The sequence below is a fragment of the Cherax quadricarinatus genome, chromosome 34 (genome assembly GCF_038502225.1).
Source record: "Cherax quadricarinatus isolate ZL_2023a chromosome 34, ASM3850222v1, whole genome shotgun sequence".
NCBI lineage: Eukaryota > Metazoa > Arthropoda > Malacostraca > Decapoda > Parastacidae > Cherax > Cherax quadricarinatus.
In genome coordinates this window covers 3,410,743-3,436,158 of record NC_091325.1, presented here as the reverse complement: position 1 = coordinate 3,436,158, position 25,416 = coordinate 3,410,743, and the positions used below count along the sequence as shown (strand labels likewise).

The following is a 25,416-nucleotide window of genomic DNA, read 5'->3' as shown; positions in this document are numbered from 1 at the left end:
CAGCTATGTTTTTAGAGTATTCTCAGTTAAAAGCTTGAGACTCTCAGAAGAGTAATATTTTGAATTGGCTAAATTTATATTGGCCACCACAGGTCAAGGTTACGGAGGAATGCACAGTGGGGGGGAAGTCGTGTGGACAGATGACTATACTCTTGACACCATGGGCTCCTCCCCCATCATAGTAACAAGTGATTCTGGACATCTTGACCATTCTTTCTTTAGAGAGTTGCCAGCCACTACCCCAGCCCCTCTGTGGGGTGAGTCTGAGCTTGTCCATGCTCCACAGCTCACACTTTGATCCATATTTTGAAGCAACGAGTTAATGTGAAAATAACCACTTTTGATGGCGGAAAGAGCACATACTGTAATGTATTTGTTAAAATCCGCATGATGTTCAGCTCGTCCATCAGTATGCCTTGAAGACTATTTTTTGTCCAGATATAAATTTAATCACAGATTTTACAAAATGATGGTGTGTGTCATTGCTTTTAATGCACCTTTGGAGTGTGAATTGTTTTGTCTGCGAATTATGGTTTTTGTGTGAATTATGGTTTGGTACGAACCTTTTTTGTTGCATAATAATCTTATTGTTAAATACAAGACATTTTGAAAGTGTGCCATTTGAGTTAATTAGTTAATAACTGATGTAAACCTTTGACTGTGGACAAAGTTGCATTTGATGTAGCATATGCATTTCTTACAATTTCCTTTATATGATTGGTGATTTTTTTTTTCTGTTAATAACTCTTAGATTTTCTTCCTTATATGATACTCCCAAAATTGTCACACAGTTCATATTCTTTGTGAGTATGATTTCACTTCTCCCATTTCCATTATATGATATTTGTCATTAATAAATTGCATCATCAATTTGTCTTTCCATTTGCTCAACTTATGAAAGTCATCCTGTAAAAATTATCATTTTTATTTTGCTGAAGAGGTTTTAATCATAAGCAAACAACAAATTTATTTTGTTTACTCCTTCGGGTAAGTCATTTATAGAAATAGAAACAGTATAGTTTTCAGGTGAAGCCATGTCAGCGTGCCTCGTTGTGCTCCGGGTTTTCTCGTGTTTTCACGGTCGCTCTTACGTGCTAGAACTTTAATTTGTGCCATCAGTCCTATACGATACATCCCTCTAGCGCCTGGAACCAATCTTGGGCGGAAAACATTATATACCGAGTCAAAAAAGGAGAATTAGTGTGCACTACCTAGCAGAGTTTACTGCCAGAGGGGAATCATAGGCCTGTGTTCCGTGTGCAAAATAATAATAATAGAACTTTTCTTTGTCAGAGGAAAGAAAGTCTCCCTGATAACATTGTGTATACATAGTGTATAGTGTATACTACAGTGGCTCCCTAGTATATAGATGATAAAGGCTAAAGTGTCATTTGAAAACAGGTGAATTTGTAAATGAAGTGATAAGCCTATAGAGGCAGGTGCCAGAAGTTGCCAGAAACTTACCACACTGGTCAGCTGTTTAAATAATCTTCCTGGCCTGCTAGTGTATGCGCATATAATCTAGTGATACCAGTGAATAGCAGAATACAGTGTTGTAGTAGCAACTAACCAGTATTATAATGGTACTTAGTGGAGTGGAGTGACTTTCATTAGTTTCTTTTTTCTTGAAATACCAGACGTATACAGTGGACCCCCGGTTAACGATATTTTTTCACTCCAGAAGTATGTTCAGGTGCCAGTAATGACCGAATTTGTTCCCATAAGGAATATTGTGAAGTAGATTAGTCCATTTCAGACCCCCAAACATACACGTACAAACGCACTTACATAAATACACTTACATAATTGGTCGCATTCTGAGGTGATCGTTATGCGGGGGTCCACTGTACTGTGAATTTCATATAACCTGTAGTCACCAGCGGTCGCAATATACAGAACGAGAAGCAATTATTACTACAGAAAAGCGTCCTTCCTCCAAAATTTCCACGAGTCAACTATAGTGATAATATAGCATTTATTGTGGTGGAGACGAAAAAAACCTAGAAAAGCTAGATACAGCGATTGATAAACAAGGGTTGAGGCTCGACCGTTCGTCATTGTAGGAGCTGCCAGCAATCACCGGTTCTTCAACACGCAAGTTATACTTTTGTATCAATCAAATCACATATTATTCGGGTAGATAATTCCAAGTAGATCCTTCATGTGTTAGCCCAAATCACAGACCAGTATGTTTTAAATAAGTGACCCACTGATCAGATCAGACTGGTTCCGAACCCTCGACTGGTTCCGAACCCTCGACTGGTCCGAACCCTCGACTGGTCCGAACCCTCGACTGGTCCGAACCCTCGACTGGTCCGAACCCTCGACTGGTCCGAACCCTCGACTGGTCCGAACCCTCGACTGGTCCGAACCCTCGACTGGTTTCAAACGGATTCGTTGGACAATAAAGCAGACTGTAAACGGATGGGGTTGTAGGCGCCCTTATCAAACACAAACAATAAATATAAATCAGGAACGTACACGGTAAGCTGTCCAATATACAAGTACAGTTAGAAATAGAAATACAGTGAACCCCCGCATACCGTTGGCCTTACATAACGTTAAATCCGCATACCGCTACATTTTATCGCTAAGATTTTGCCTCGCATACTGCTAGAAAACCCGCTCAACGCTGTTCGTCCAAGACGCGTCTATGTGCGGCCTGAGCCACGCTCACGTTCCGCCGGTGGCATTGTTTACCAGCCAGCCTCCGCGGTAACATCCAAGCATACAATTGAAACATTTCGTATTATTACAGTGTTTTTGGTGATTTTATCTGCAAAATAAGTGACCATGGGCCCCAAGAAAGCTTCTAGTGCCAACCCTACAGCAATAAGGGTGAGAATTACTATAGAGATGAAGAAAAAGATCATTGATAAGTATGAAAGTGGAGTGCGTGTCTCCGAGCTGGCCAGGTTGTATAATAAACCCCAATCAACCATCGCTACTATTGGTGGTACAGCTGCTGCTGCTGTACCACCGTCAGCTGCTGCTGCTGCTGCTGCTGCTGCTGCTGTAGCACCACCATCAGCTGCTGCTGCTGCTGTAGCACCGTCAGCTGCTGCTGCTGTTGTACCACCGTCAGCTGCTGCTGCTGTTGTACCACCGTCAGCTGCTGCTGCTGCTGCTGCTGCTGCTGTAGTACCGTCTGCTGCTGCTGTAGTACCATCTGCTGCTGCTGTAGCATTGTCTGCTGCTGCTGTAGCATCGTCTGCTGCTGCTGTAGCATCGTCTGCTGCTGCTGTAGCATCGTCTGCTGCTGCTGTAGCATCGTCTGCTGCTGCTGTAGCATCGTCTGCTGCTGCTGTAGCATCGTCTGCTGCTGCTGTAGCATCGTCTGCTGCTGCTGTAGCATCGTCTGCTGCTGCTGTAGCACTGTCAGCTTCTGCTGCTGCTGCTGCTGCTGCTGCTGCTGCACTGTCAGCTGCTGCTGCTGCTGTAGCACCGTCTGCTGCTGCTGCTGCTGTAGCACCGTCTGCTGCTGCTGCTGCTGTAGCACCGTCTGCTGCTGCTGTTGTACCACCGTCAGCTGCTGCTGCTGTAGCACCGTCTGCTGCTGCTGTAGCATCGTCTGCTGCTGCTGTAGCATCGTCTGCTGCTGCTGTAGCACTGTCAGCTGCTGCTGCTGCTGCTGCTGCTGCTGCTGTACCACAGTCAGCTGCTGCTGTTGCTGTAGTACCGTCTGCTGCTGCTGTAGCACTGTCAGCTGCTGCTGCTGCTGCTGTAGCACAGTTGTTGGTGTGGCTTATTGAGAATACCAAGAAACAATTAACCCCAGAGGATTTGCCACCCAGGATAACCCAAAAAAGTCAGTGTCATCGAAGACTGTCTAACTTATTTCCATTGGGGTCCTTAATCTTGTCTCCCAGGATGCAACTCACATCAGTCGACTAACACCCAGGTGAACAGGGAAAAATGCCTGGAACTAGTGCTCATATTGGTGAATTTAAAGCCAGCAAAGGTTGGTTTGAGAGATTTAAGATTCGTAGTGGCATACACAGTGTGATAAGGCCTGTTCTGGAAGAAAATGCCAAACAGGACCTACAGTACTCAGGAGGAAAAGGCACTCCCAGGACACAGTGTCTCATCAGTCATTGCTGCATCTTCAATAAAGGTAAGTGTCATTTATTCTTCATTTAGTAGAGTAGTACATGCACAATATATATTGTGCATGTACTACTCTACTATTGTGCATGTATGCTTCTCTTTGTGTGTAGGAAAATGTATATTTCATGTGGTAAATTTTTTTTTTCATACTTTTGGGTATCTTGCATGGATTAATTTGATTTCCATTATTTCTTATGGGGAAAATTCATTCGCATAATGATAATTTTGCATAACAATGAGCTCTCTTGCACGGATTAATATCGCTATGCGGGGGTCCACTGTACAAATAGCTAGAGCTTCATTTAAGGAGGTTATTAATAGAGTATTCAAGAGGTTGCTAGTAGAATTACAGTAAATCAACCATTCAAATCATTATGAAGCTCTGTGTAGTCTGCAGTCAATCAAACAAACGGGCTTCCACATGGATAAATTGTCAATTTTGTGGAAATTGGTGTCACGCCCCTTGTGCAGATATCCAAGAACTAGCTACAAGCAGTATTAAAACAGAGAAGTGTTTTTGGGTATGCCCAAATGAGATAAATCTGTGGACTAAAATCACAAGGGTATTAAAAGAGGATAACATCATAGCTGCTTTCATAGAAAACCTGGAAGGTTTCTACAACAGATGGGAACATAAAAAGTCCGGGCTGAATGGTACTGCCCTTGATACTGGCCATGTAGTCAGAAACTGTAAGGCTGGAGATGAAGTCCTGGTAGTCAGTAAATGTGGGGCTGATAGTGCTGTCCTGGGAGACAGTAATGGGGAAGCTGGAGGTGCTGTCCTGGGAGACAGTAATGGTGAAGCTGGAGGTGCTGTCCTGGGAGACAGTAATGGTGAAGCTGGAGGTGCTGTCCTGGGAGACAGTAATGGTGAAGCTGGAGGTGCTGTCCTGGGAGAGAGTAATGGTGAAGCTGGAGGTGCTGTCCTGGTAGACAGTAATGGTGAAGCTGGAGGTGCTGTCCTGGTAGACAGTAATGGTGAAGCTGGAGGTGCTGTCCTGGTAGACAGTAATGGTGAAGCTGGAGGTGCTGTCCTGGTAGACAGTAATGGTGAAGCTGGAGGTGCTGTCCTGGTAGACAGTAATGGTGAAGCTGGAGGTGCTGTCCTGGGAGACAGTAATGGTGAAGCTGGAGGTGCTGTCCTGGGAGACAGTAATGGTGAAGCTGGAGGTGCTGTCCTGGTAGACAGTAATGGTGAAGCTGGAGGTGCTGTCCTGGTAGACAGTAATGGTGAAGCTGGAGGTGCTGTCCTGGTAGACAGTAATGGTGAAGCTGGAGGTGCTGTCCTGGTAGACAGTAATGGTGAAGCTGGAGGTGCTGTCCTGGTAGACAGTAATGGTGAAGCTGGAGGTGCTGTCCTGGGAGACAGTAATGGTGAAGCTGGAGGTGCTGTCCTGGGAGACAGTAATGGTGAAGCTGGAGGTGCTGTCCTGGGAGACAGTAATGGTGAAGCTGGAGGTGCTGTCCTGGGAGACAGTAATGGTGAAGCTGGAGGTGCTGTCCTGGGAGACAGTAATGGTGAAGCTGGAGGTGCTGTCCTGGGAGACAGTAATGGTGAAGCTGGAGGTGCTGTCCTGGTAGACAGTAATGGTGAAGCTGGAGGTGCTGTCCTGGTAGACAGTAATGGTGAAGCTGGAGGTGCTGTCCTGGTAGACAGTAATGGTGAAGCTGGAGGTGCTGTCCTGGTAGACAGTAATGGTGAAGCTGGAGGTGCTGTCCTGGTAGACAGTAATGGTGAAGCTGGAGGTGCTGTCCTGGTAGACAGTAATGGTGAAGCTGGAGGTGCTGTCCTGGTAGACAGTAATGGTGAAGCTGGAGGTGCTGTCCTGGTAGACAGTAATGGTGAAGCTGGAGGTGCTGTCCTGGGAGACAGTAATGGTGAAGCTGGAGGTGCTGTCCTGGGAGACAGTAATGGTGAAGCTGGAGGTGCTGTCCTGGGAGACAGTAATGGTGAAGCTGGAGGTGCTGTCCTGGGAGACAGTAATGGTGAAGCTGGAGATTTTGTCCAGGTAGTCGGGAATTATACGCAGGAAGGAATACATATAAATGACCTCATAGGGGACAGGAGCCGTAGTGGGGAAACAAGTGTAGTCAAAGATAAGATAAAACCAATATTGCAAACTAGAAATACCACAGGAAATAGCGAACAAGAGGACTCCACTAGCAATAGTGAGGATATATTACCAAAAACAACTGGTGGGAGCTCCATTGTTGGTGCTAGGGAGGATAGGAATAAGACAGGGAAACTTGCACCAACAGGGAATACAGTCACAGAAACCCGAGGCAAACGGAAACCAAGCCTGTGCACATACTATGCACTTGGTATCTGCAGACATGGGAAATCTGGAAAAACAGATGGGACGTGCAACTGTGACCACCCTAGAAAATGCCGTGCCCATATGACAACAGAAAAATGCAAACTCCCTTCCTGTAAGCTTTTTCACCTTGAAATGTGTACCTCTTCAGTACAGGAAAGACTGTGCTATAACTTAAATTGCCAGGCACACCATCTAAAGGGGACAAAAAGATACAAAACATCCAGGCCATGGGAAAACCTGGGTAGCCACAGCCACTCAAGAGGGAGAGGTTTTTTAGTGCCAGGAAGGAAAAAAAACTGGCAGGAAATGGCAGAAATCGTACACCAAATCCAGTCATTCCTGGAGTGGAACCACAGTCGATGGCCTCCACTCCAAACCAACAGATACTAATGCCGGAACCCCCCCCCCCAGTACCAACAATACCACCAGTCCGATGACATTCTTCTTTGCAAATATACAGGGTCTAAAGCCAGCAACAAACAACAAAATACCTTTCATCCGTGGACTGCTTGCAGAGGCAAAGGCAATGTTCGCGGCTTTCACTGAGACCCACATAAAGGATCACTTGGACAATGAAATATGGATCCCAGGTTACAACCTATACAGATGTGACAGAGTGAACAGGCAAAAGGGGGGGGGGTTGGCCTGTACATTGCCAAGTCACTTGTTTGCACAGAACTGCTTAATGCCTCAAATGATGCAGTGGAAGTTTTAGCAGTAAAGGTCGAGAACCAAAACCTAGTCATTGTGGTAGTCTACAAGCCTCCGGATGCAACATCCCAGCAATTCCAGGAACAGCTGTTAAAAATTGACCACTGTCTGGAAAATCTTCCAGCTCCTGCACCCAACATCTTGCTCCTGGGGGATTTCAATTTAAGGCACCTAAAATGGAGGAATATAGCAAATAATATTGTTGCAGTAATAACACCAGGAGGCAGCTCTGATGAAAACTCACACTCGCACGAGCTTTTAAATCTCTGCACAAAATTCAATTTAAACCAGCAAATAATAGAGCCTACTAGACTGGAGAATACACTAGACCTCATCTTCACTAACAATGATGATCTGATAAGAAATGTCACCATATCAAAAACAATATACTCAGATCACAACATAATTGAGGTTCAGACATGTATGCGTGGAGCCCCAGACCAACATAATGAGACTAGTCACGAGGGAGCATTCACCAAATTCAACTTCAATAACAAAAACATAAAGTGGGACCAAGTAAACCAAGTCCTAACCGATATAAGCTGGGAAGATATACTAAGCAACACAGACCCCAACTTATGCCTAGAACAGATTAACTTGGTGGCACTCGATGTATGCACAAGGCTTATTCCTCTAAGAAAAAGGAGGAGTAGATGTAAAATAGAAAGAGACAGGCGCTCCCTTTACAGGCGATGGAAAAGAATAACAGAGCGGCTAAAAGAGGTCAATATATCTGAAATGCGTAGGGAGACACTGGTCAGAGAAATAGCAAGCATCGAACTTAAGCTAAAGGAATCTTATAGGAGTCAGGAATTGCGGGAAGAATTAAAAGCCATAAATGAAATGGAAAGAAACCCAAAGTATTTCTTCTCCTATGCCAAATCAAATTCGAGAACAACGTCCAGTATTGGGCCCCTACTTAAACAAGATGGGTCCTACACAGATGACAGCAAAGAAATGAGTGAGCTACTCAAGTCCCAATATGACTCAGTTTTTAGCAAGCCGCTAACCGGATTGAGAGTCGAAGATCAAAATGAATTTTTTATGAGAGAGCCACAGAATTTGGTTAACACAAGCCTATCCGATGTTATCCTGATGCCAAATGACTTCGAACAGGCGATAAATGACATGCCCATGCACTCTGCCCCAGGGCCAGACTCATGGAACTCCGTGTTCATCAAGAACTGCAAGAAGCCCCTATCACGAGCCTTTTCCATCCTATGGAGAGGGAACATGGACACGGGGGTCGTCCCACAGTTATTAAAAACAACAGACATAGCCCCACTCCACAAAGGGGGCAGTAAAGCAACAGCAAAGAACTACAGACCGATAGCACTAACATCCCATATCATAAAAATCTTTGAAAGGGTCCTAAGAAGCAAGATCACCACCCATCTAGAAACCCATCAGTTACACAACCCAGGGCAACATGGGTTTAGAACAGGTCGCTCCTGTCTGTCTCAACTATTGGATCACTACGACAAGGTCCTAAATGCACTAGAAGACAAAAAGAATGCAGATGTAATATATACAGACTTTGCAAAAGCCTTCAACAAGTGTGACCATGGCGTAATAGCGCACAAAATGCGTGCTAAAAGAATAACAGGAAAATCGGTCGATGGATCTATAATTTCCTCACTAACAGAACACAGAGTAGTCGTCAACAGAGTAAAGTCCGAGGCAGCTATGGTGAAAAGCTCTGTTCCACAAGGCACAGTACTCGCTCCCATCTTGTTCCTCATCCTCATATCCGACATAGACAAGGATGTCAGCCACAGCACTGTGTCTTCCTTTGCAGATGACGCCCGAATCTGCATGACAGTGTCTTCCATTGCAGACACTGCAAGGCTCCAGGCGGACATCAACCAAATCTTTCAGTGGGCTGTAGAAAGCAATATGAAGTTCAACGATGAGAAATTTCAATTACTCAGATATGGTAAACACTAGGAAATTAAATCTTCATCAGAGTACAAAACAAATTCTGGCCACAAAATAGAGCGAAACACCAACGTCAAAGACCTGGGAGTGATCATGTCGGAGGATCTCACCTTCAAGGACCATAACATTGTATCAATCGCATCTGCTAGAAAAATTACAGGATGGATAATGAGAACCTTCAAAACTAGGGAGGCCAAGCCCATGATGACACTCTTCAGGTCACTTATTCTATCTAGGCTGGAATATTGCTACACACTAACAGCACCTTTCAAGGCAGGTGAAATTGCTGACCTAGAAAATGTACAGAGAACCTTCACGGCGCGCATAATGGAGATAAAACACCTCGATTATTGGGAGCGCTTGAGGTTCCTAAACCTGTATTCCCTGGAACGCAGGCGGGAGAGATACTTGATTATGTACACCTGGAAAATCCTAGAGGGACTAGTACCGAACTTGCACACGAAAATCACTCGCTACGAAATCAAAAGATTTGGCAGACGATGCAACATCCCCCCAATGAAAGGCAGGGGTGTCACTAGCACGTTAAGAGACCATACAATAAGTGTCAGGGGCCCGAGACTGTTCAACTGCCTCCCAGCATACATAAGGGGGATTACCAACAGACCCCTGGCAGTCTTCAAGCTGGCACTGGACAAGCACATAAAGTCGGTTCCTGACCAGCCGGGCTGTGGCTCGTACGTTGGTTTGCGTGCAGCCAGCAGTAACAGCCTGGTTGATCAGGCTCTGATCCACCAGGAGGCCTGGTCACAGACCGGGCCGCGGGGGCGTTGACCCCCAGAACTCTCTCCAGGTAAACTCCAGGTAATAGGAGGAAATACAGATCTTTGTTGTACCCCACTTTTCTCAGAGGTCTCTTGTGTATTGATGATAAATATAGTGGTGGCTGAAACGTTTTATAAATTATATGATGGAAAAAAAGGAGATAGTCTCGAAAATCAATAAAGCGTAATAGGAAATGTTAATTACTCGTGATTTTTTTTAAACACGCTGGCTGTCTTTTACTGAAGACAGCCAGCCATTCACACTATCACTGTCTTGCCAGAGACAAGTAGATATGACAGTTTAGATGTCACTCCAAACAGCAAATATCCCAAACCCTCCTTTTGAGCGCAGGCATTGTACTTCCCACCTCCAAGACTCGATACTGTTCAAGCACACTATAGTAAGTACTCGACTTACTAAACACATTAAGAATCTATTGTGTATAATATCATTTTTGTGTATAATATGTATTGTACACAATTCAGAAGGTCCCCAATATGTATGTAAGTCGAGGACTTGCTGTATATGGCTATAGTCATTAACACTGACTTCAGGCAAGTAACATTGTACATATAGGTGTTCCCTTGCTATAATCTGGATCAAAGAGGCAACATTGAGAGCGAGAAGGTAGGTTGTGAAAGGTAGCAAGATGCATGATACGAAGTTACTTTTACTATTAATAAATGCATGGAATTGTCCTGGGTTGAGTCCCAGCAGTGTGCCAATATATTTGTTTTGGTTGAAACATTTATATTTTTTTAGAATTAAATTTAATTTGAAACATTTGTAGCTTTATAATTGTGTAATGTTGATAGTATAATGCAGCAGTTATTTATGCAAATGATCATTATATTTATAAAGAATGTAAGATTCTGTATGAGAATGATACTAGCTGATCTGTTAAGAGAAATATTTATTATATGAAATGCCGAGCTTATTGTGGGTTACTCAGCACTAGCAAGTAAGTTTATTCAGGTATACACAAATAGTTACATAGATTATCATAGCAGCATGTGTGTAGAGAACCTAGGATAACCCAAAAAAAAGTCAGTGACTTATTTCCATTGGAGGGTTTGATCCTCTGTCTGCAAAGCATTTGGGTTATTTAGTGCAAGTACTGTACTGTACTATACTGTACTGCATTTGTATTCCCTGGAACACAGGCGAGAGAGATACATAATAATATACACTTGGAAAATCCTAGAGGGATTAGTACCAAACTTGCACACAAAAATTACTCCCTAAGAAAGCAAAGACTCAGCAGGAGATGCAACATTTCCCCAGTGAAAAGCAGGGGTGCCACGAGTACAAGGAGAGACAACAATGTAAGTGTCAGGGGCCCAAGACTGTTTAACTGCCTCCCAGCATACATAAGGGGGATTACCAATAGTACCCTGGCTGTCTTCAAGTAGGCACTGGACAGTCGCCTAAAGTCAGTACCTGACCAGCTAGGCTGTGGTTCATACATCAGTTTGCATGCAGCCAGCAGTAACAGCCTGGTTAATCAGACCCTGATCCACCACGAGGCCTGGTCTCAGACCGAGCCACGGGGGCGTTGACCCCCGAAACCCTCTCCAGGTATACTCTAGATATAGTCTTAGAGGCTTGATACTCCATCTGCTAAGTCAATGGTTATTCAGTGTAAGTACTGCAGTAGTGATGTCTCAAGCTACTGTCTGCTAAACTTGTGTTCTTATCTTATGGATAACTACACACACCCACACACAGCATTAGTACCTTGCCAGTATTACTGGCTGATTCCATAAGGGTTTAGCACATCACTCAATCAATCAATCAAATTGATCAAATTTTATTTCCTTGCAAGATTACATTAAGATTATGAAGTTACAATAATGAGCTGCAGTGCAAAGAGAGGCCCGGTGGCCTGGTGGCTAAAGCTCCCGCTTCACACACAGAGGGCCCGGGTTCGATTCCCGACGGGTGGAAACATTTCGACACGTTTCCTTACACCTCTTGTCCTGTTCACCTAGCAGCAAATAGGTACCTGGGTGTTAGTTGACTGGTGTGGGTCGCATCCTGGGGGACACAATTGAGGACCCCAATGGAAATAAGTTACAGTCCTCGATGACACACCGACTTTGAGTTATCCTGGGTGGCTAACCCTCAGGGGTTAAAAATCCGAACGAAATCTTATCTTATTATAGGCAGACTTAATTTAATAGCTTACAGACTACTCAGTACTAAAGAAATTGATCATAGTTTAAGTTGTACATCTGTTTTTATTAATAGTTCACAGTAATTTTACTCAAATTACAATAGTTTCAATAGTAAATATTGAAATTATATTATGGGAATATAACATTGTGAGTTATTTCTTATTCTTTTTAGTAATTATTACAAGAAAAGGGGTTACTAGCCCATTGTTCCCGGCATTTTAGTCGACTTTTACAACACGCATGGCTTGCGGAGGAAAGAATCTTATTCCACTTCCCCATGGATATAAAAGGAAAAGTAATAAGAACAAGAGCTATTAAGATAAAATCATAGAAAACTCTGATGAGTGTGTATAAATAAACGTGTACGTGTATGTTTAGTGTGACCTAAGTGTAAGTAGAAGTAGCAAGACGTACCTGTAATCTTGCATATTTATGAGACTGACAAAAGACACCAGCAATCCTACCATCATGTAAAACAATTACAGGCTCTCGTTTTACACTCGCTTGGCAGGATGGTAGTACCTCCCTGGGTGGTTGCTGTCTACCAACCTGTGTGTGTAAAGTGAAAGTGTTGAATGATGATGAAAGTATTTTCTTTTTGGGGATTTTCTTTCTTTTTGGGTCACCCTGCCTCGGTGGGAGATGGCCGACTTGTTAAAAAAAAAAAAAAATTGAGTTGTATATACATTGTATATACATTTTTTGAATACATGGTGATAATCCTTATTGGTTATTTTTGTCATTCAACTTGTTTATTACTGCTTATTGAATATATAAAACTGTTCTAAATTTTGTGAATTTGTGATGGGGTAGAGTAGGCATGAATGTTATCCTGATTTAAAGAAATTGTCAATAGAGCTGAATTTGTCCCCCAGACTACTGTACTATACCATACTGTACATGGTTTTCTAATAGTTTTTCAAAACTGTGGACATTTGGAAAACATTTGAAAGTGAATATTGAAGACAGCGAAGGAAAAAAGTTTAAATCGATTGAATGGCTTGAGGGCAACTAGTAAAATTTCTGAATTTATAAAAATATTAAAATACAGTACTTGAATGCATGTTTTGTTCTAGCGGAGTAATAGTTTTGCAGTTTTAGCAATTTTTTATTTTTCTTTAAAAAAAAAATAGGATCTTCATAATCCCTGTATGGGTTTAGTGTTTAGTTTTAATAGTAGTAATAATAATAATAATAATAATATAATCATTATAATTCCTGTTCTTTTTAGGCACAGAATAAACACAGCTACTACAGACCAACCTTTAATGTTGTATACTCGTAAGATAAGTCGTTACGGGGCTACCCAACAAGTGTCTGAGGAAAACAATATTCTACAGTAGAACCCCCGTATCCGCAGATTCAGTTTCCGCAGTTTGTTATCCATGGTTTACCTTGGCCTCAGTAATAATGGGCCCAAGCACAAAAGTAGTGATGCTGGCAGTTCTTCAAAGACTAAGAGAAGCCAAGAAGTACTTCCCATCAGTGAAAAAGTGCTAATTCTTGACTTATTGTGTGTAAATTATCAGTTAAACTTTGTCATAGGTGTGTATGTAAATGAAAAAAGACTTATAGGATTTGCTACCATTCGCAGTTTCAGGTATCCATGGTAGTTTTTGGAATGTATCCTCTACGGATACAGGGGGACTACTGTACTATACACTGCAACAAAATCTGGATACAACACAATTTTATTTCTTTTCTGTAGTCTACAAAATGTAGTTTAAATGTAATAAAAGAAAGCCACTAGCATGCTCTGCATTGCTGACAGACTAATTGGGCAAGATGGTGTCTAGTATGAAGTAGTCTATAGGTACATTTTTGGTTAAGTCTGCCCGAAATGCCTTAGCACGATAGTGGTTTTCTTTGCTCCAATCATATTATGATATGTAAACACACATTGTAACCTTAGCAAAGAAATAAATATTTTATTTAAGTAGGAATTCATTTTGTAAAACTTTGAGGAAAATACTTTGCACAGCCTCTCCTCACTTAGTGACGTACTCGTTTACCGAAGCCTCGGACTTACAGCGGGCTCTCTGATCAGTATTTATAGCCCATTAAACTGAGTAGATACATATTACAAACGTATGTGGTAGATTGAGGATTTGAATGAAATTTAGAATAAATGTGTCTTATACTGCTTTATAAATTTAGTTGATTTGAAGTGATTGGAAACATTTAGGTACCTATGGAACACTTGCTTATTTTGTGAGGTGACAATTGCAGTAACCTTTGTTATTAAGAGCTTCACTAGATTTGTAATTACTGTTCTCTGTATATTGTGCAAGTCTTCTTTCAAGGTGAAAGGCTCTTGATCTGACAAATAGGAGCTGCCTTCCTCTTCCATATATCAAACCACATTACTTCACATTCCCCAGGCGCTTTACAAGCTTTAAAGGTTTAGCGCTTCCCCATATTTATAATACTGCTTGCTTGTATGTTATAATGATATTGCTACACATGCTGCCTGATTACCTCATTTTTAAAATTTACAGTTATTTTTAAGTGGTAATTATTGTACATCATAGAATATAACTGTTTTCTCTTGCCAGGTATTGGAGGTACATTCGGCACAGTAACAGATACGGAAGGTGAGTCTTGGTCTCCACATGTTACATACAAGGGACAGCACTTTGTAGCCGAGAAAGAGGAATTCTCCATCATGTGTACCCTCACCATCTTCGATCAGCTCAAGTGGATGCACAATGGCAAGCCTGTTGTAGCGGGGGAGGGGGGGTAAGGGAAACTACTTATTAGTGGTTGAGTAGGCTGCTGCCTATTTGAACTAGAATAGTAGGAGGGCCCTTCATTTATGGCACCTATTTTCGGTGTTACATGTTTTCATTAGCTTTCAATTGAGTCATTGTTCCACCCACCGGTGACAATCGCTGGCAGATGGAACATAATGAACAGTGGCTCATTTTGAAGCCAACAAAATGTGGAACACCAAAAAGGTACTGTATATGTGGGGCCCTCCTGTATTTTGGCTCGCTAATTATTTAGAAGAGTATAATTCTGATAAAGGGTGACAAGCTTCTTTCAGGTTTGACTAAAGGAATGGTTGGAGAGTGTTTTGTAAAGTAAAATTTCTTAACCAAGCATGACTCGCTGATTCTCTCATACCTACATGTATCAAATATTTAACCAGTCCTTTCTCTAACTTTACTATTCATGATTAACCTTTCCTTCGATCCTCAGCACCTGATGGCCATTGGAGTGTTTGTGTTCTTATGGCATACAGATATCCCTCCGTATATGCTGCACATACATATAGGTATCCCTCAGTATATGCTGCACGTGCATATAGGTATCCCTCAGTATATGCTGCACATGCATATAGGTATCCTTCGGTATATGCTGCACATGCATTCAGGCCCTTGGCAGCTGTACTATGCTCATTTAATACTATAAATACCTAATTCTGCATAATAAGAATCTTTAATGAGTTTTGCAAGCCACACTGATTGCATACAGCAAATGCATATATACCACATACAGGAGGGCCTTGCTTAAACGTATAAGCAGGTTAAGTTCCAGGCTACTGTAGGGCCCTGCTTATACAGCAGGTTAGGTTCTGAGCTACTACTGTGAAGCAAAAATTGCTGTAAAGTGAAACATAGCCTTCTTTCACTTTCAAATGCATATAAAAGCTTGATAACATGTTTACATTGTTTTATATTAAGTGAGCAATAGAAATAGGCCTAAAAAATGTATAAATGTACAGTATATTATGTACAGTACTTACCTTAAAATATTTTCATCCTTGGGTTATAATGAGTGGTGAATATATTTATTGTTGGTAGTTCTGAATAAATGAAGAATGGGTATAATTGAAAACAGCTGCAGTAGCAAAATGCTGTAGTGGGGCCTCCCTGTATATGGAATCGCTGATAGAAATATGTTGCACAACACTGAATTCACATAAAATTCAGATTCATGTATTTCTTTAATGAGTTTCTATCACTTGACATAAATAAGTTATAACATCAAGTATTATGGTTGAAAAGACTTATTTTTTGTGTACCTGTGTTAATTTTGGGGTAAATCCTCCATTCAAGGGGATGCAATGATGTCTTTGAATGCATTGCTGAAAGAACAATATATTTGCCATTTTATGAAGAATAATGCACAAATAACCCGCACTGTGAGGGGTTATTTGTGTATTGTTCCAGTCACTGTAGTATGCCATTTTATTCTTTACGAAGACCTAGTATGTCTTGGCCCCAAGTGTGCCAAGTTTTGCTGTTTATTGTACTGTACATATTATACTTTATGCTGCTAAATAATACTGCATGTGTGTGAATGATGGTGAAAGTGTTTCTTTTTTGGGTCACCCTGCCTCGGCTGGGAGACAGCCAATTCGTTGAAAAAAAAAAAAAAGCAAATCATTGATTGTAAAAAAAGTAATCTGCTTTGTAAATCATTTCATTTTTTTTTTTTTTGCTCAAATATAGAGTATTTGATGATTTAAACTTTCTTGTATATCATTTTGTGAATTAAGGAACCTCTCTTCTCAAGACTGAAGTGATGTGTTAATTTTTAGGTTTTACTGGACACCAGGATAATTGTGTGAATTGGCAGGATTATATCTGTATTCATTATATAGGAGGGTCCTGCTTATACAGCAGGTGAAGCTCTGGGCTACTGTAGGACCCCACCTATTCAGCAGGTTAGGTTCAGGGCTGCTGCTGTAAAGTGATACAACTTTTTTTTTTTTTTTCTCCACTTTCGAATGCATGTAAAAGCCTGGTAACATGTTTACGCTAATACAGTGGACCCCCGCCTTACGATATTAATTCATTCCAGAAGTCTGTTCGGGTGCAGTTACCGAACAAATTTGTTCCCATAAGGAATATTGTAAGTTCCCATAAGGAATATTGTAAGTTTCAGACCCCAAAAATACACGTACAAAAGCACTTACAAAAATACACTTACATAATTGTTCAAGTTGGGAGCTGATCGTAAGACGGGGGTCCACTGTATATATAAAGTGAGCAGTCGAGCTAGGCCTAAAATGCATATACAGTATATAAATGATTTACCTTAAAATGTTCATCCTTAGCTTATAATCAGTGGTGAATATATTTATTGTAGGAAGTTTGAATAAATGAAGAATGGGTGTAATTGAAAACTGCCACATTAGCAAAGTGCCGTAAAGCGAAGCGCTGTAAAGTGGGTCCCTCCTGTATGTTGATATAAATTGTTATACCCAGTCGTGTGTACATGTATTCTGTATAACGACTAGGGGTAACATGCAACATTAATGTAAATTAAGGTCAAACTAACCATGTAGTCTGATGGCTTTGATAATCAAGAGTTGAAATGGCTTCTTAAGGTAGGCTGCTATATTGTGCCATTGTATAAGAGCTCATTAGTAATTTATGTAGGCAAAGCTTGTTAGGATTAAAAGAAGAGCTCATAGATTTATGTTAAGTAGATTAGTTTGTCAACCATCAATGAAATGGTTTATTGCATACAACTTTTCTGAGAAATAATGAGGTCTTGTTCAGTAGGTGTCATAACTGTTGCAGAATAAATTAATGTCATTAGGCCATTTTTCTAAGCATAAATTTGAAATAACTTGAAATAAGAAATTAGGCTATACTTTTCATTTTATGCAGTTGCATTCATCACTGACAACACTGAGGATTATTTTCATCATAATACAGTATTTTAATGAAGCATGTATTTGTATTTTGTAAGTATAATATTTTGGGATCACTTTCTTGCACTGTTAAATGTAGTGTGTACAGTAAATCCTCGACTTACAAACACATTGAGAATCTTCTGTATCGTGTATAATTATATTTTTATTAACACATCGGCCTTCTCCCACCAAGTGTTAGTACACATTCTTTATTTGTTCGTCGCCCCTGTTTGCTCCGTCCCTTTTCTCTTCGCCTACATTCGCTCTTGTCTTCCCTTCAGTTACCACCTTTCTATGTTCATGTAGCATCTAACTTTTCCCTACATCCCCCCCTGGGAAGTTCCAGCTGTTCGAGTCTGTTCTTTCTCACTCCATTGCGCAAAAGCCCAGCTGCCTATGGTAGCTTCCCGCTCTTTTTCTTGACCACTTCCGCTCTCATTCTCATCCCATTGCAGTGTACACAGATGGCTCTAAGTCTTCTGACGCCGTCAGATTTGCAGCAGTGTTTCCGGACAGTGTCATGCGAGGGCATTTACTATCCTCGGTTAGCATTTTTACTGCTGAATTCTATGCCATTCTTGCAGCGCTTATCTGTATTGCATCTATGCCTGTGTCATTTGTGGTTGTTTCAGACTCCCTTAGTGCTTTACAGGCTATACGAAAATTTGATACACCTCGCTCCCCCTAGTTCTCTGTATCCATCTTGGGTTATGCCGTATCTCTACCAAGCATAAAGATATTGTTTTTTGTTGGGTCCCTGGTCATGTTGACGTACAAGGCAATAAACAGGCGAACACTGCTGCGCAGTCAGCAGTACACGACCTTCCAGTTTCATATAGAGGTGTTCCATTCACGGACTATTTTGCTGTAATAACTACCCACCTTTACACCCATTGGCAACAACGCTGGTCTGATCTGCTCAATAACAAACTTCATTCTATTAAACCGAGTATAGGTTACTGGCCGGCTTCTTGTCATCAGTGTCGAGGTTGGGAGACTACTCTCTCCCTTCTTCGCATTGGCCACACTCGTCTTACTCATGGGTATCTCGTGGAGAGGTGCCCTGTTCCTCTCTGTGAGAATTGTCAGGTTCCAGTACAGTATTGGTTAGCCACATTCTGTTAGACTGCCTACTCTATCAACAAGCCCGCAGAATATACCTCCGTCGTCGTCTCCGCTCTGCTGCTCTCTTTACCTTCCCTTCTTGCTGATGGACCCTCCTTTAATCTGGACTCTCTCATTGACTTTTTGACAACTGATTTACTCCACAAACTCCGATGATGATACCTTTAGCACTCTCCTTAGCCCATTCTACCTCAATCTCTTGCTACCCTCTACTCCTGCACTATCCACTGCCCCATTGTTCTCCGTACCCTACTAATCATCCCTCTCCCTTTTACCACCCGATACCCTTGCTTCCTTCCCTGCCCTGCAGTGCTGTATAGCCCTTGTGGTTTAGCGCTTCATTTTGATTATAATAATAATTCTCCTACCAAGGCAGGGTGCCCCAAAAAAGAAAAACTTTCATCATCATTCACTCCATCACTGTCTTGCCAGTGGTGCGCTTGCACTACAGTTATAAAACTGCAAGATTGTGTATATCATTATACACAATACAGGAGGTCTCTAACGTGTTTGTAAGTTGAAGACTTCTTGTACTGTGAATATTATACACAAGAGGTCTGCAATGTGTAAGTCGAGGACTTGCTGTAGTTTGTGAAATAACTTGTGTTAAGTTCTTTTGATAAATGGTTGAACTTTATTGTGAATTAGTAAACAGTGTGATTATAAATGACTTACTCTTTATCAGAGTCAGTACAAATCATCCAGTTTTGGTGCAGAAACAGTTATGCTGTGCAGTATACACATGAGATATAATATGTATTACAGTTAGTGGAAAAATGTACAAGTGTAGTGCAAAATTATACAGTGTAGATAGGACACAAACATGGTTCTTTTCATGTAACCGCATATAATTGCAAATACATGTAGGTATCTTGCACACATGAGAGAATTATATTTACAGTACAGGAAGTTCTCAACTTGTGAACACATTGGGGACCTTCTGTATTGTGAATAATAATAAAATATTATACACAATAATATGATAATGATGTTATACGCAGTACAGAAGATTCTCAACGTGTTTGTAAGCTGAGGACTTACTGTACTTAGACGGCAAGAGGTGCGAGTCGAGGTGAATTTTCAAGAGAACTATTATGGGATTTAAATCTGATACAAAGCTTGCACAGTATAATCGGGTTTATTACTTGAAGTTAGAAAAGAAACCCTTTTTTTTTATAATCATAGGTCGGTATTTTTTATTTTTTTCTGTAGGCATAATTGACAAATCATTATTTCCTGCTTTCATTGCTGCCTCTTGCAATACCAGGTATTCGATGATGGAACTGCCAGGACCCCAAGGGTTCATTAAGAGCCGTTTATCAGTGGCAAAGGCTCATATGTACCACGCAGGAGAGTACAAGTGCACATCGTTCAGCCCACGATCTCACACTGTTTATGTTCTGCGCGGTAAGGCTGCAACAGAGGGCTTGCAGTACAAACAATTAGCTCTCGTCCCTTTACAGTACAATATTAACTATCCTCGCTCTACTATGCAACACCCAGTGCACCCAATATCCTCGGATTTGTTTTGCTTTGATCCCTTTTTAATATAATACCCCAGTGCGAGTATTGTAGCCATGGTGTAAGTGAAGCTACTGCATATACGTATGTACGTGCTTTGTACAGGCAGGCCTCGTCTATACAGCAGGTTAGGTTCCGGGCTACTGTAGGGCCCTTCTTATACAGCAGGTTAGGCTCTGGGCTACTGTAGGGCCCTTCTTATACAGCAGGTTAGGTTCCGGGCTACTGCTGTGAATTGAAAAATTGCTGTAAAGTGAAACGGCCATTATTTTTCATTTTCAGATGCATATAAAAGCCAGATAACATGTTTACACTATCATATATTAAGTGAGCTAGGATAAAAAAAATGCATGTACAGTACACACATTATTTACCTTAAAATATTTTCATTCTTAGCTTATTTGTGAGTTGTGAATATATTTATTGTAGGAAGTCCGAATATATTGAACGAGTATAATTGAAAAACGCTGTATTAGCGAAGCGTCATAAAGCGAACCACTGTAAATCGGGGCCTGCCTGTACTTATCCTGAAGTGAGTTAATAAGTCAGTAGTGATTTTAAAAGCAAGGAGATAAATGTTATTTGTCGGTGTATATACGTAAATAGAAAGATGTACAATGAGACATGTAGGAAATGTAGGTAAACAGATATGTAATGTACCGTATATGTTATCTTTATAAAAACTGTTTCCTCAAGGGAAAGTCCTTGATGCTGATGAGCAGTTCTTGATTTAAGGAATTGGACCTGTGCTCCAATTCCTTGAGTTAAGCCTGAATGTCTTCCATTTTCCCCAGGTACTGTATGACCCCTACAAGTTTAGTGCTTCCTCTTCCTTGAATGTAATATGAAAATTGATAAATGAGACACTTGTGCAACATTTAGGTATCTTTATTTTATTTTTATTTAGGTATCTTTATTTATTCTCCATGGGGAAGTGGAACAGAATTCTTCCTCCGTAAGCTATGCGTGTTGTAAGAGGTGACTAAAATGCCAGGAGCAAGGGGCTAGTAACCCCTTCTCCCATATAAATTACTAAATTTAAAAGAGAAACTTTCGTTTTTCTTTTTGGGCCACCCTGCCTTGGTGGGATATGGCTGGTGTGTGGAAAGAAAGAAAGATCTTTATTTTTGCTAGCCAGTGGCTTCTTCAGTCCAATGCAGAGAATGATGGAAGATGAGGATTAGTGTGAAGTAGTCAGTCCTTCATCCTGGAGTCAATGTGTTCAGTCAATCACTTTATCAAGACTGATAGACTGAACATATCAACGCCAGGCTGAGGGACTGAATTCCTCAAACTACTCCTCATCTTCCACCTTTCTCTGCACTGGACTGAAGAAGCCACTGGCGGGCAAAACATTTCCAGAATAAAGATACCCAAATGTTACCCAAGTGTCTCATTTATCAACTTGTCGGTTTTCTAAACTATTTATACACAATATGACACTTGTTTGACTGGAAGAAAAAAGTAATGTCCTTAGCACTTACAAAATTAAGTAAAGTATGATTTTCTTTAATAGTCCATATCTTATTGTTCAATAAAAAGTTATCACAATTGCTAAATGTGCTGTACACCCTTATTTATGGATTTAGTGTTCAATAAAAAGATTAACCAAAATAAAAAGGTCTGGTGTAAGAAAAGAAGCCTCTGTCTTTGTATTCAAAGTCAGTTAAATGCTTAGTATGTAAAAAAAAAAAAAGGCTTGGTTTTTATCAATCAAAAGGGTTTAGTGCCAAGTTTTAATTGTAATAATAATAATATCGGTTAGAAATGATGTGAGCATCTAAAGTTTGTATGTGCTTCTTTAATGTTGATATTATTTCCCAGTCTTGTGCTATATCATTAAACTTCATGTGTTCCATGTTTTGTTGGCTTCAGTTTAGCCATTGTTCATTGTGTTTGGTGCTTTTACCGCTGCACCGCCTTTATTGCCATTTTCATACAATGGTTGCGCAAGGGAAGGACAACTGGTGCCGTATTTAAAGCTGTATGAACGGGTTTTTCCTGTAAGTGTCATAAGATGTACATTGTGTAGCAGCTTGCTAGAGTTAAACTTGATGGAAACTTGTCCAACTTTATCAGAGCTCAGTGTAGGCTTAAGATTGTAGCAAACTCAAGAGGGTAAGGAGGGTGAGCAGTGGATGTTCACTCTCACTAGTAGAACCTTGTTCCCCGCAAGCTTTTGTTGAACCATAGACAAGGTGAGTATATTTGGTTGGGGTTCTGATGGATTTTTAAATTTTGATGCTTGTCCATGCAGTTCCTTATCTTGTTTAATATGAGGAGTTTGGGATATTGGCAGTTTGGAGGGGCATCTAAACTGTCATATCTAAGCACCTCTGCAAAGACTGATTATGTATGAGTAGTGATGAAAATGTATAATGATGAAAGTTTCTTTTTCTTTTTGGGTCACCCTGCATCAGTGGGAAATGGCCAACGCATTAAAAAAAAAAGTATTTAAATATATGACAATACTACAGTGAAAATAGGAAAAACCACCTGAGTGCTTCCATGTGCTTACACACATCTTCAGAGGAATTATTGTGATTTCTTCCATGTTCTTAAATCTGTGCTTTCAATTTTGTCTCCATTGTAACTCTAGATATAGCCTAGGATAACCCAATAAGTATTATTTTTATTAACACCTTGGCCGTTTCCCACCAAGGCAGGTGACCCGAAAAAGAAGAAACATTTCTTCATCAATCACTCCATTACTGTCTTGCCAGAGGTGTGCCTACACTGCAATTAAAAAAACTGCAACAACAACACCCCTCCTTCAGAGTAGAGGCGCTGTGCTTTCCACTTCCAGGACTCGAGTCCGACTTGCCGGTTTTCCTGAATTCCTTCATGAATGTTATTCTGCTCACATTCCAACAGCATATCAAGTCATAAAAACCATTTGTCTCCACTCCTATTTAACATGCTCAAGCACGCTTGCTGGAAGTCCAAGCCCCTTGCACACAAAACCTCTATCCTCTCTCTCCAACTTTTCCTAGGGCTTGTGTTTTCCATCTCTTGTAGACAAATATGTATTCCATATTTATTTATTTTATGTACAAATATTGCAAAAGTTCAAGCAAGCTTCAGGGCCCCAAAAATGTAGGTCTGCTACTATGTACAGTAGTGCCACACTAAGTGGGTGCTGGATGATAAATACTACGATCTGTCTTGATGAAATGAACTAAACTTTAAAAGAAAAAAATAACCAGGTAATTTAAAATGTCATGAGCCTTTTTGTGGTCTTCACATTTCATAGCCAGCCCCAGCTTTTGTCAGGTGTTGAAGTGATTAAGTAAATAATTCCACTTTTCTTAAATTTTATATATAATTTACTGATAGAGGATGGTTCATTGATTGTAGTGTTGGCCACAAATTTTTCAGGCGTATTCTTGGTTTAGATAAGTGGTAGAGATTTAACAAGAAAAGGTTCGGTTGTAGGGTTGTGCGCTTATGCTCATACAGAATATGTTCAAAGATATGTCACATCTGCACGCTTCTGTCAAGACAGTGATAGTGTGAATGATGGTTAAAGTGTTTCTTTTTCAGGTCACCCTGCTTTGGTGGGAGATGGCCAGCATATTTAAAAAAATGTCAGGTGTTGTAACATTCCAATTTTATCTAATGAGGTAATCTACAAAATTTGTGCAGGTAACAAGTGATTATTTTTTCCACAGCTGACTTGTCAGGGACCAAGAGTGTGCAGATGTTATATGTAGGTTACCCACTCAAGTTAACTTGTAACCTGACCAGCCATGAGAATACCTCTTTCAAGCTCGACTGGTAAGTGGCACTACTGGTATTGTTTAGCATGAGATATGTTGTGGCTTTTGAATAGTAGTGTAGGCACCTCTGGCAAGACAGTGATGGAATGAGCGATGATGAAAGTGTTTCTTTGTTTTCGGGTCACCCTGCCTTGGTGGGAAACGGCCGGTGTTAATAAAAATAAAAAAGAAAACATTTTTAGTGTGAGCTCAAGTTCTTGATCAGTCTTATTTGGCAGGCAGCACTGTATGACCCTTACGTGTTTAGTGCTTAGTCTTGATTATAATAATAATAATAATTTGGCAGGAGTGCTGAATTTTAGAAGATTGTTTGAATTGTGATGTCCATGTGCATGTTTCTGGCGAGTTTGCAAGAGAGTGAGTGATAATGAATGTGATGACCTTTTTTTTGAGTCACTCTGGTGGGAAATATTTAATGTTCAAAAGTTTAACATCAATAATAGTAGTAATGTTAATTCTAACTGTTACTTAAAACACAATTCAAACTTGCTATTAATTCAGTAGTATAGGAGGGCCCCCACATATACAGTGCCTCCTTTTGGTGTTTTGCATTTTTGTTGGCTTCAAACTGAGCCATTGTATAATGGTACTGAGGGGGTACCTGTATGAAGCACAGTGCTACATGCTGTGGTACTATGGTACTGAGGGGGTGCCTGTATGAAGCACAGTGCTACATGCTGTGGTAGTATGGTACTGAGGGGGTACCTGTATGAAGCACAGTGCTACATGCTGTGGTAGTATGGTACTGAGGTGGTGCCTGTATGAAGCACAGTGCTACATGCTGTGGTACTGAGGGGGTACCTGTATGAAGCACAGTGCTACATGCTGTGGTGCTATGGTATTGAGACGATACAGTAACAGTTAAGAGTGTTGGTTTCACTTGCTACCACTGCAGGCAACACTAGTATTTCGTCTACCTGCCAGCTAGTGGAACTTCCCTTATGTGTTCTTTGAGTCTGCCAGAAAGAGTGGCCAGTCATTCCAAAATATTGGGCGAAATGACAGTTGGATTATGTATTGGTAGATAAAAGACTGTTGAGTAGACTTCAGGATGTACATGTTTATAGAGGAGCCACAGATATATCAGATCACTTTCTAGTTGTAGCTACACTGAAAGTAAAAGGTAGATGGGATACAAGGAGAATAGAAGCATCAGGGAAGAGAGAGGTGAAGGTTTATAAACTAAAAGAGGAGGCAGTTAGGGTAAGATATAAACAGCTGTTGGAGGATAGATAGGCTAATGAGAGCATAGGCAATGGGGTCGAAGAGGTATGGGGTAGGTTTAAAAATGTAGTGTTAGTGTTCAG

General features: G+C 40.9%; 1 protein-coding gene across 1 annotated transcript in view; it reads left to right on the top strand.

Moving 5' to 3' along the window:
- Positions 1–25,416, top strand: part of LOC128693719 (neuroplastin) — a 57,772-nt gene that overhangs the window by 13,433 nt on the left and 18,923 nt on the right. Inside the window, exons 2-4 of the mRNA XM_053783546.2 lie at positions 93–257; positions 14,590–14,628; positions 24,002–24,107. Of these exons, the coding sequence (XP_053639521.1) occupies positions 93–257; positions 14,590–14,628; positions 24,002–24,107 (310 nt within the window). The remainder of the gene's footprint in view (positions 1–92; positions 258–14,589; positions 14,629–24,001; positions 24,108–25,416) is intronic.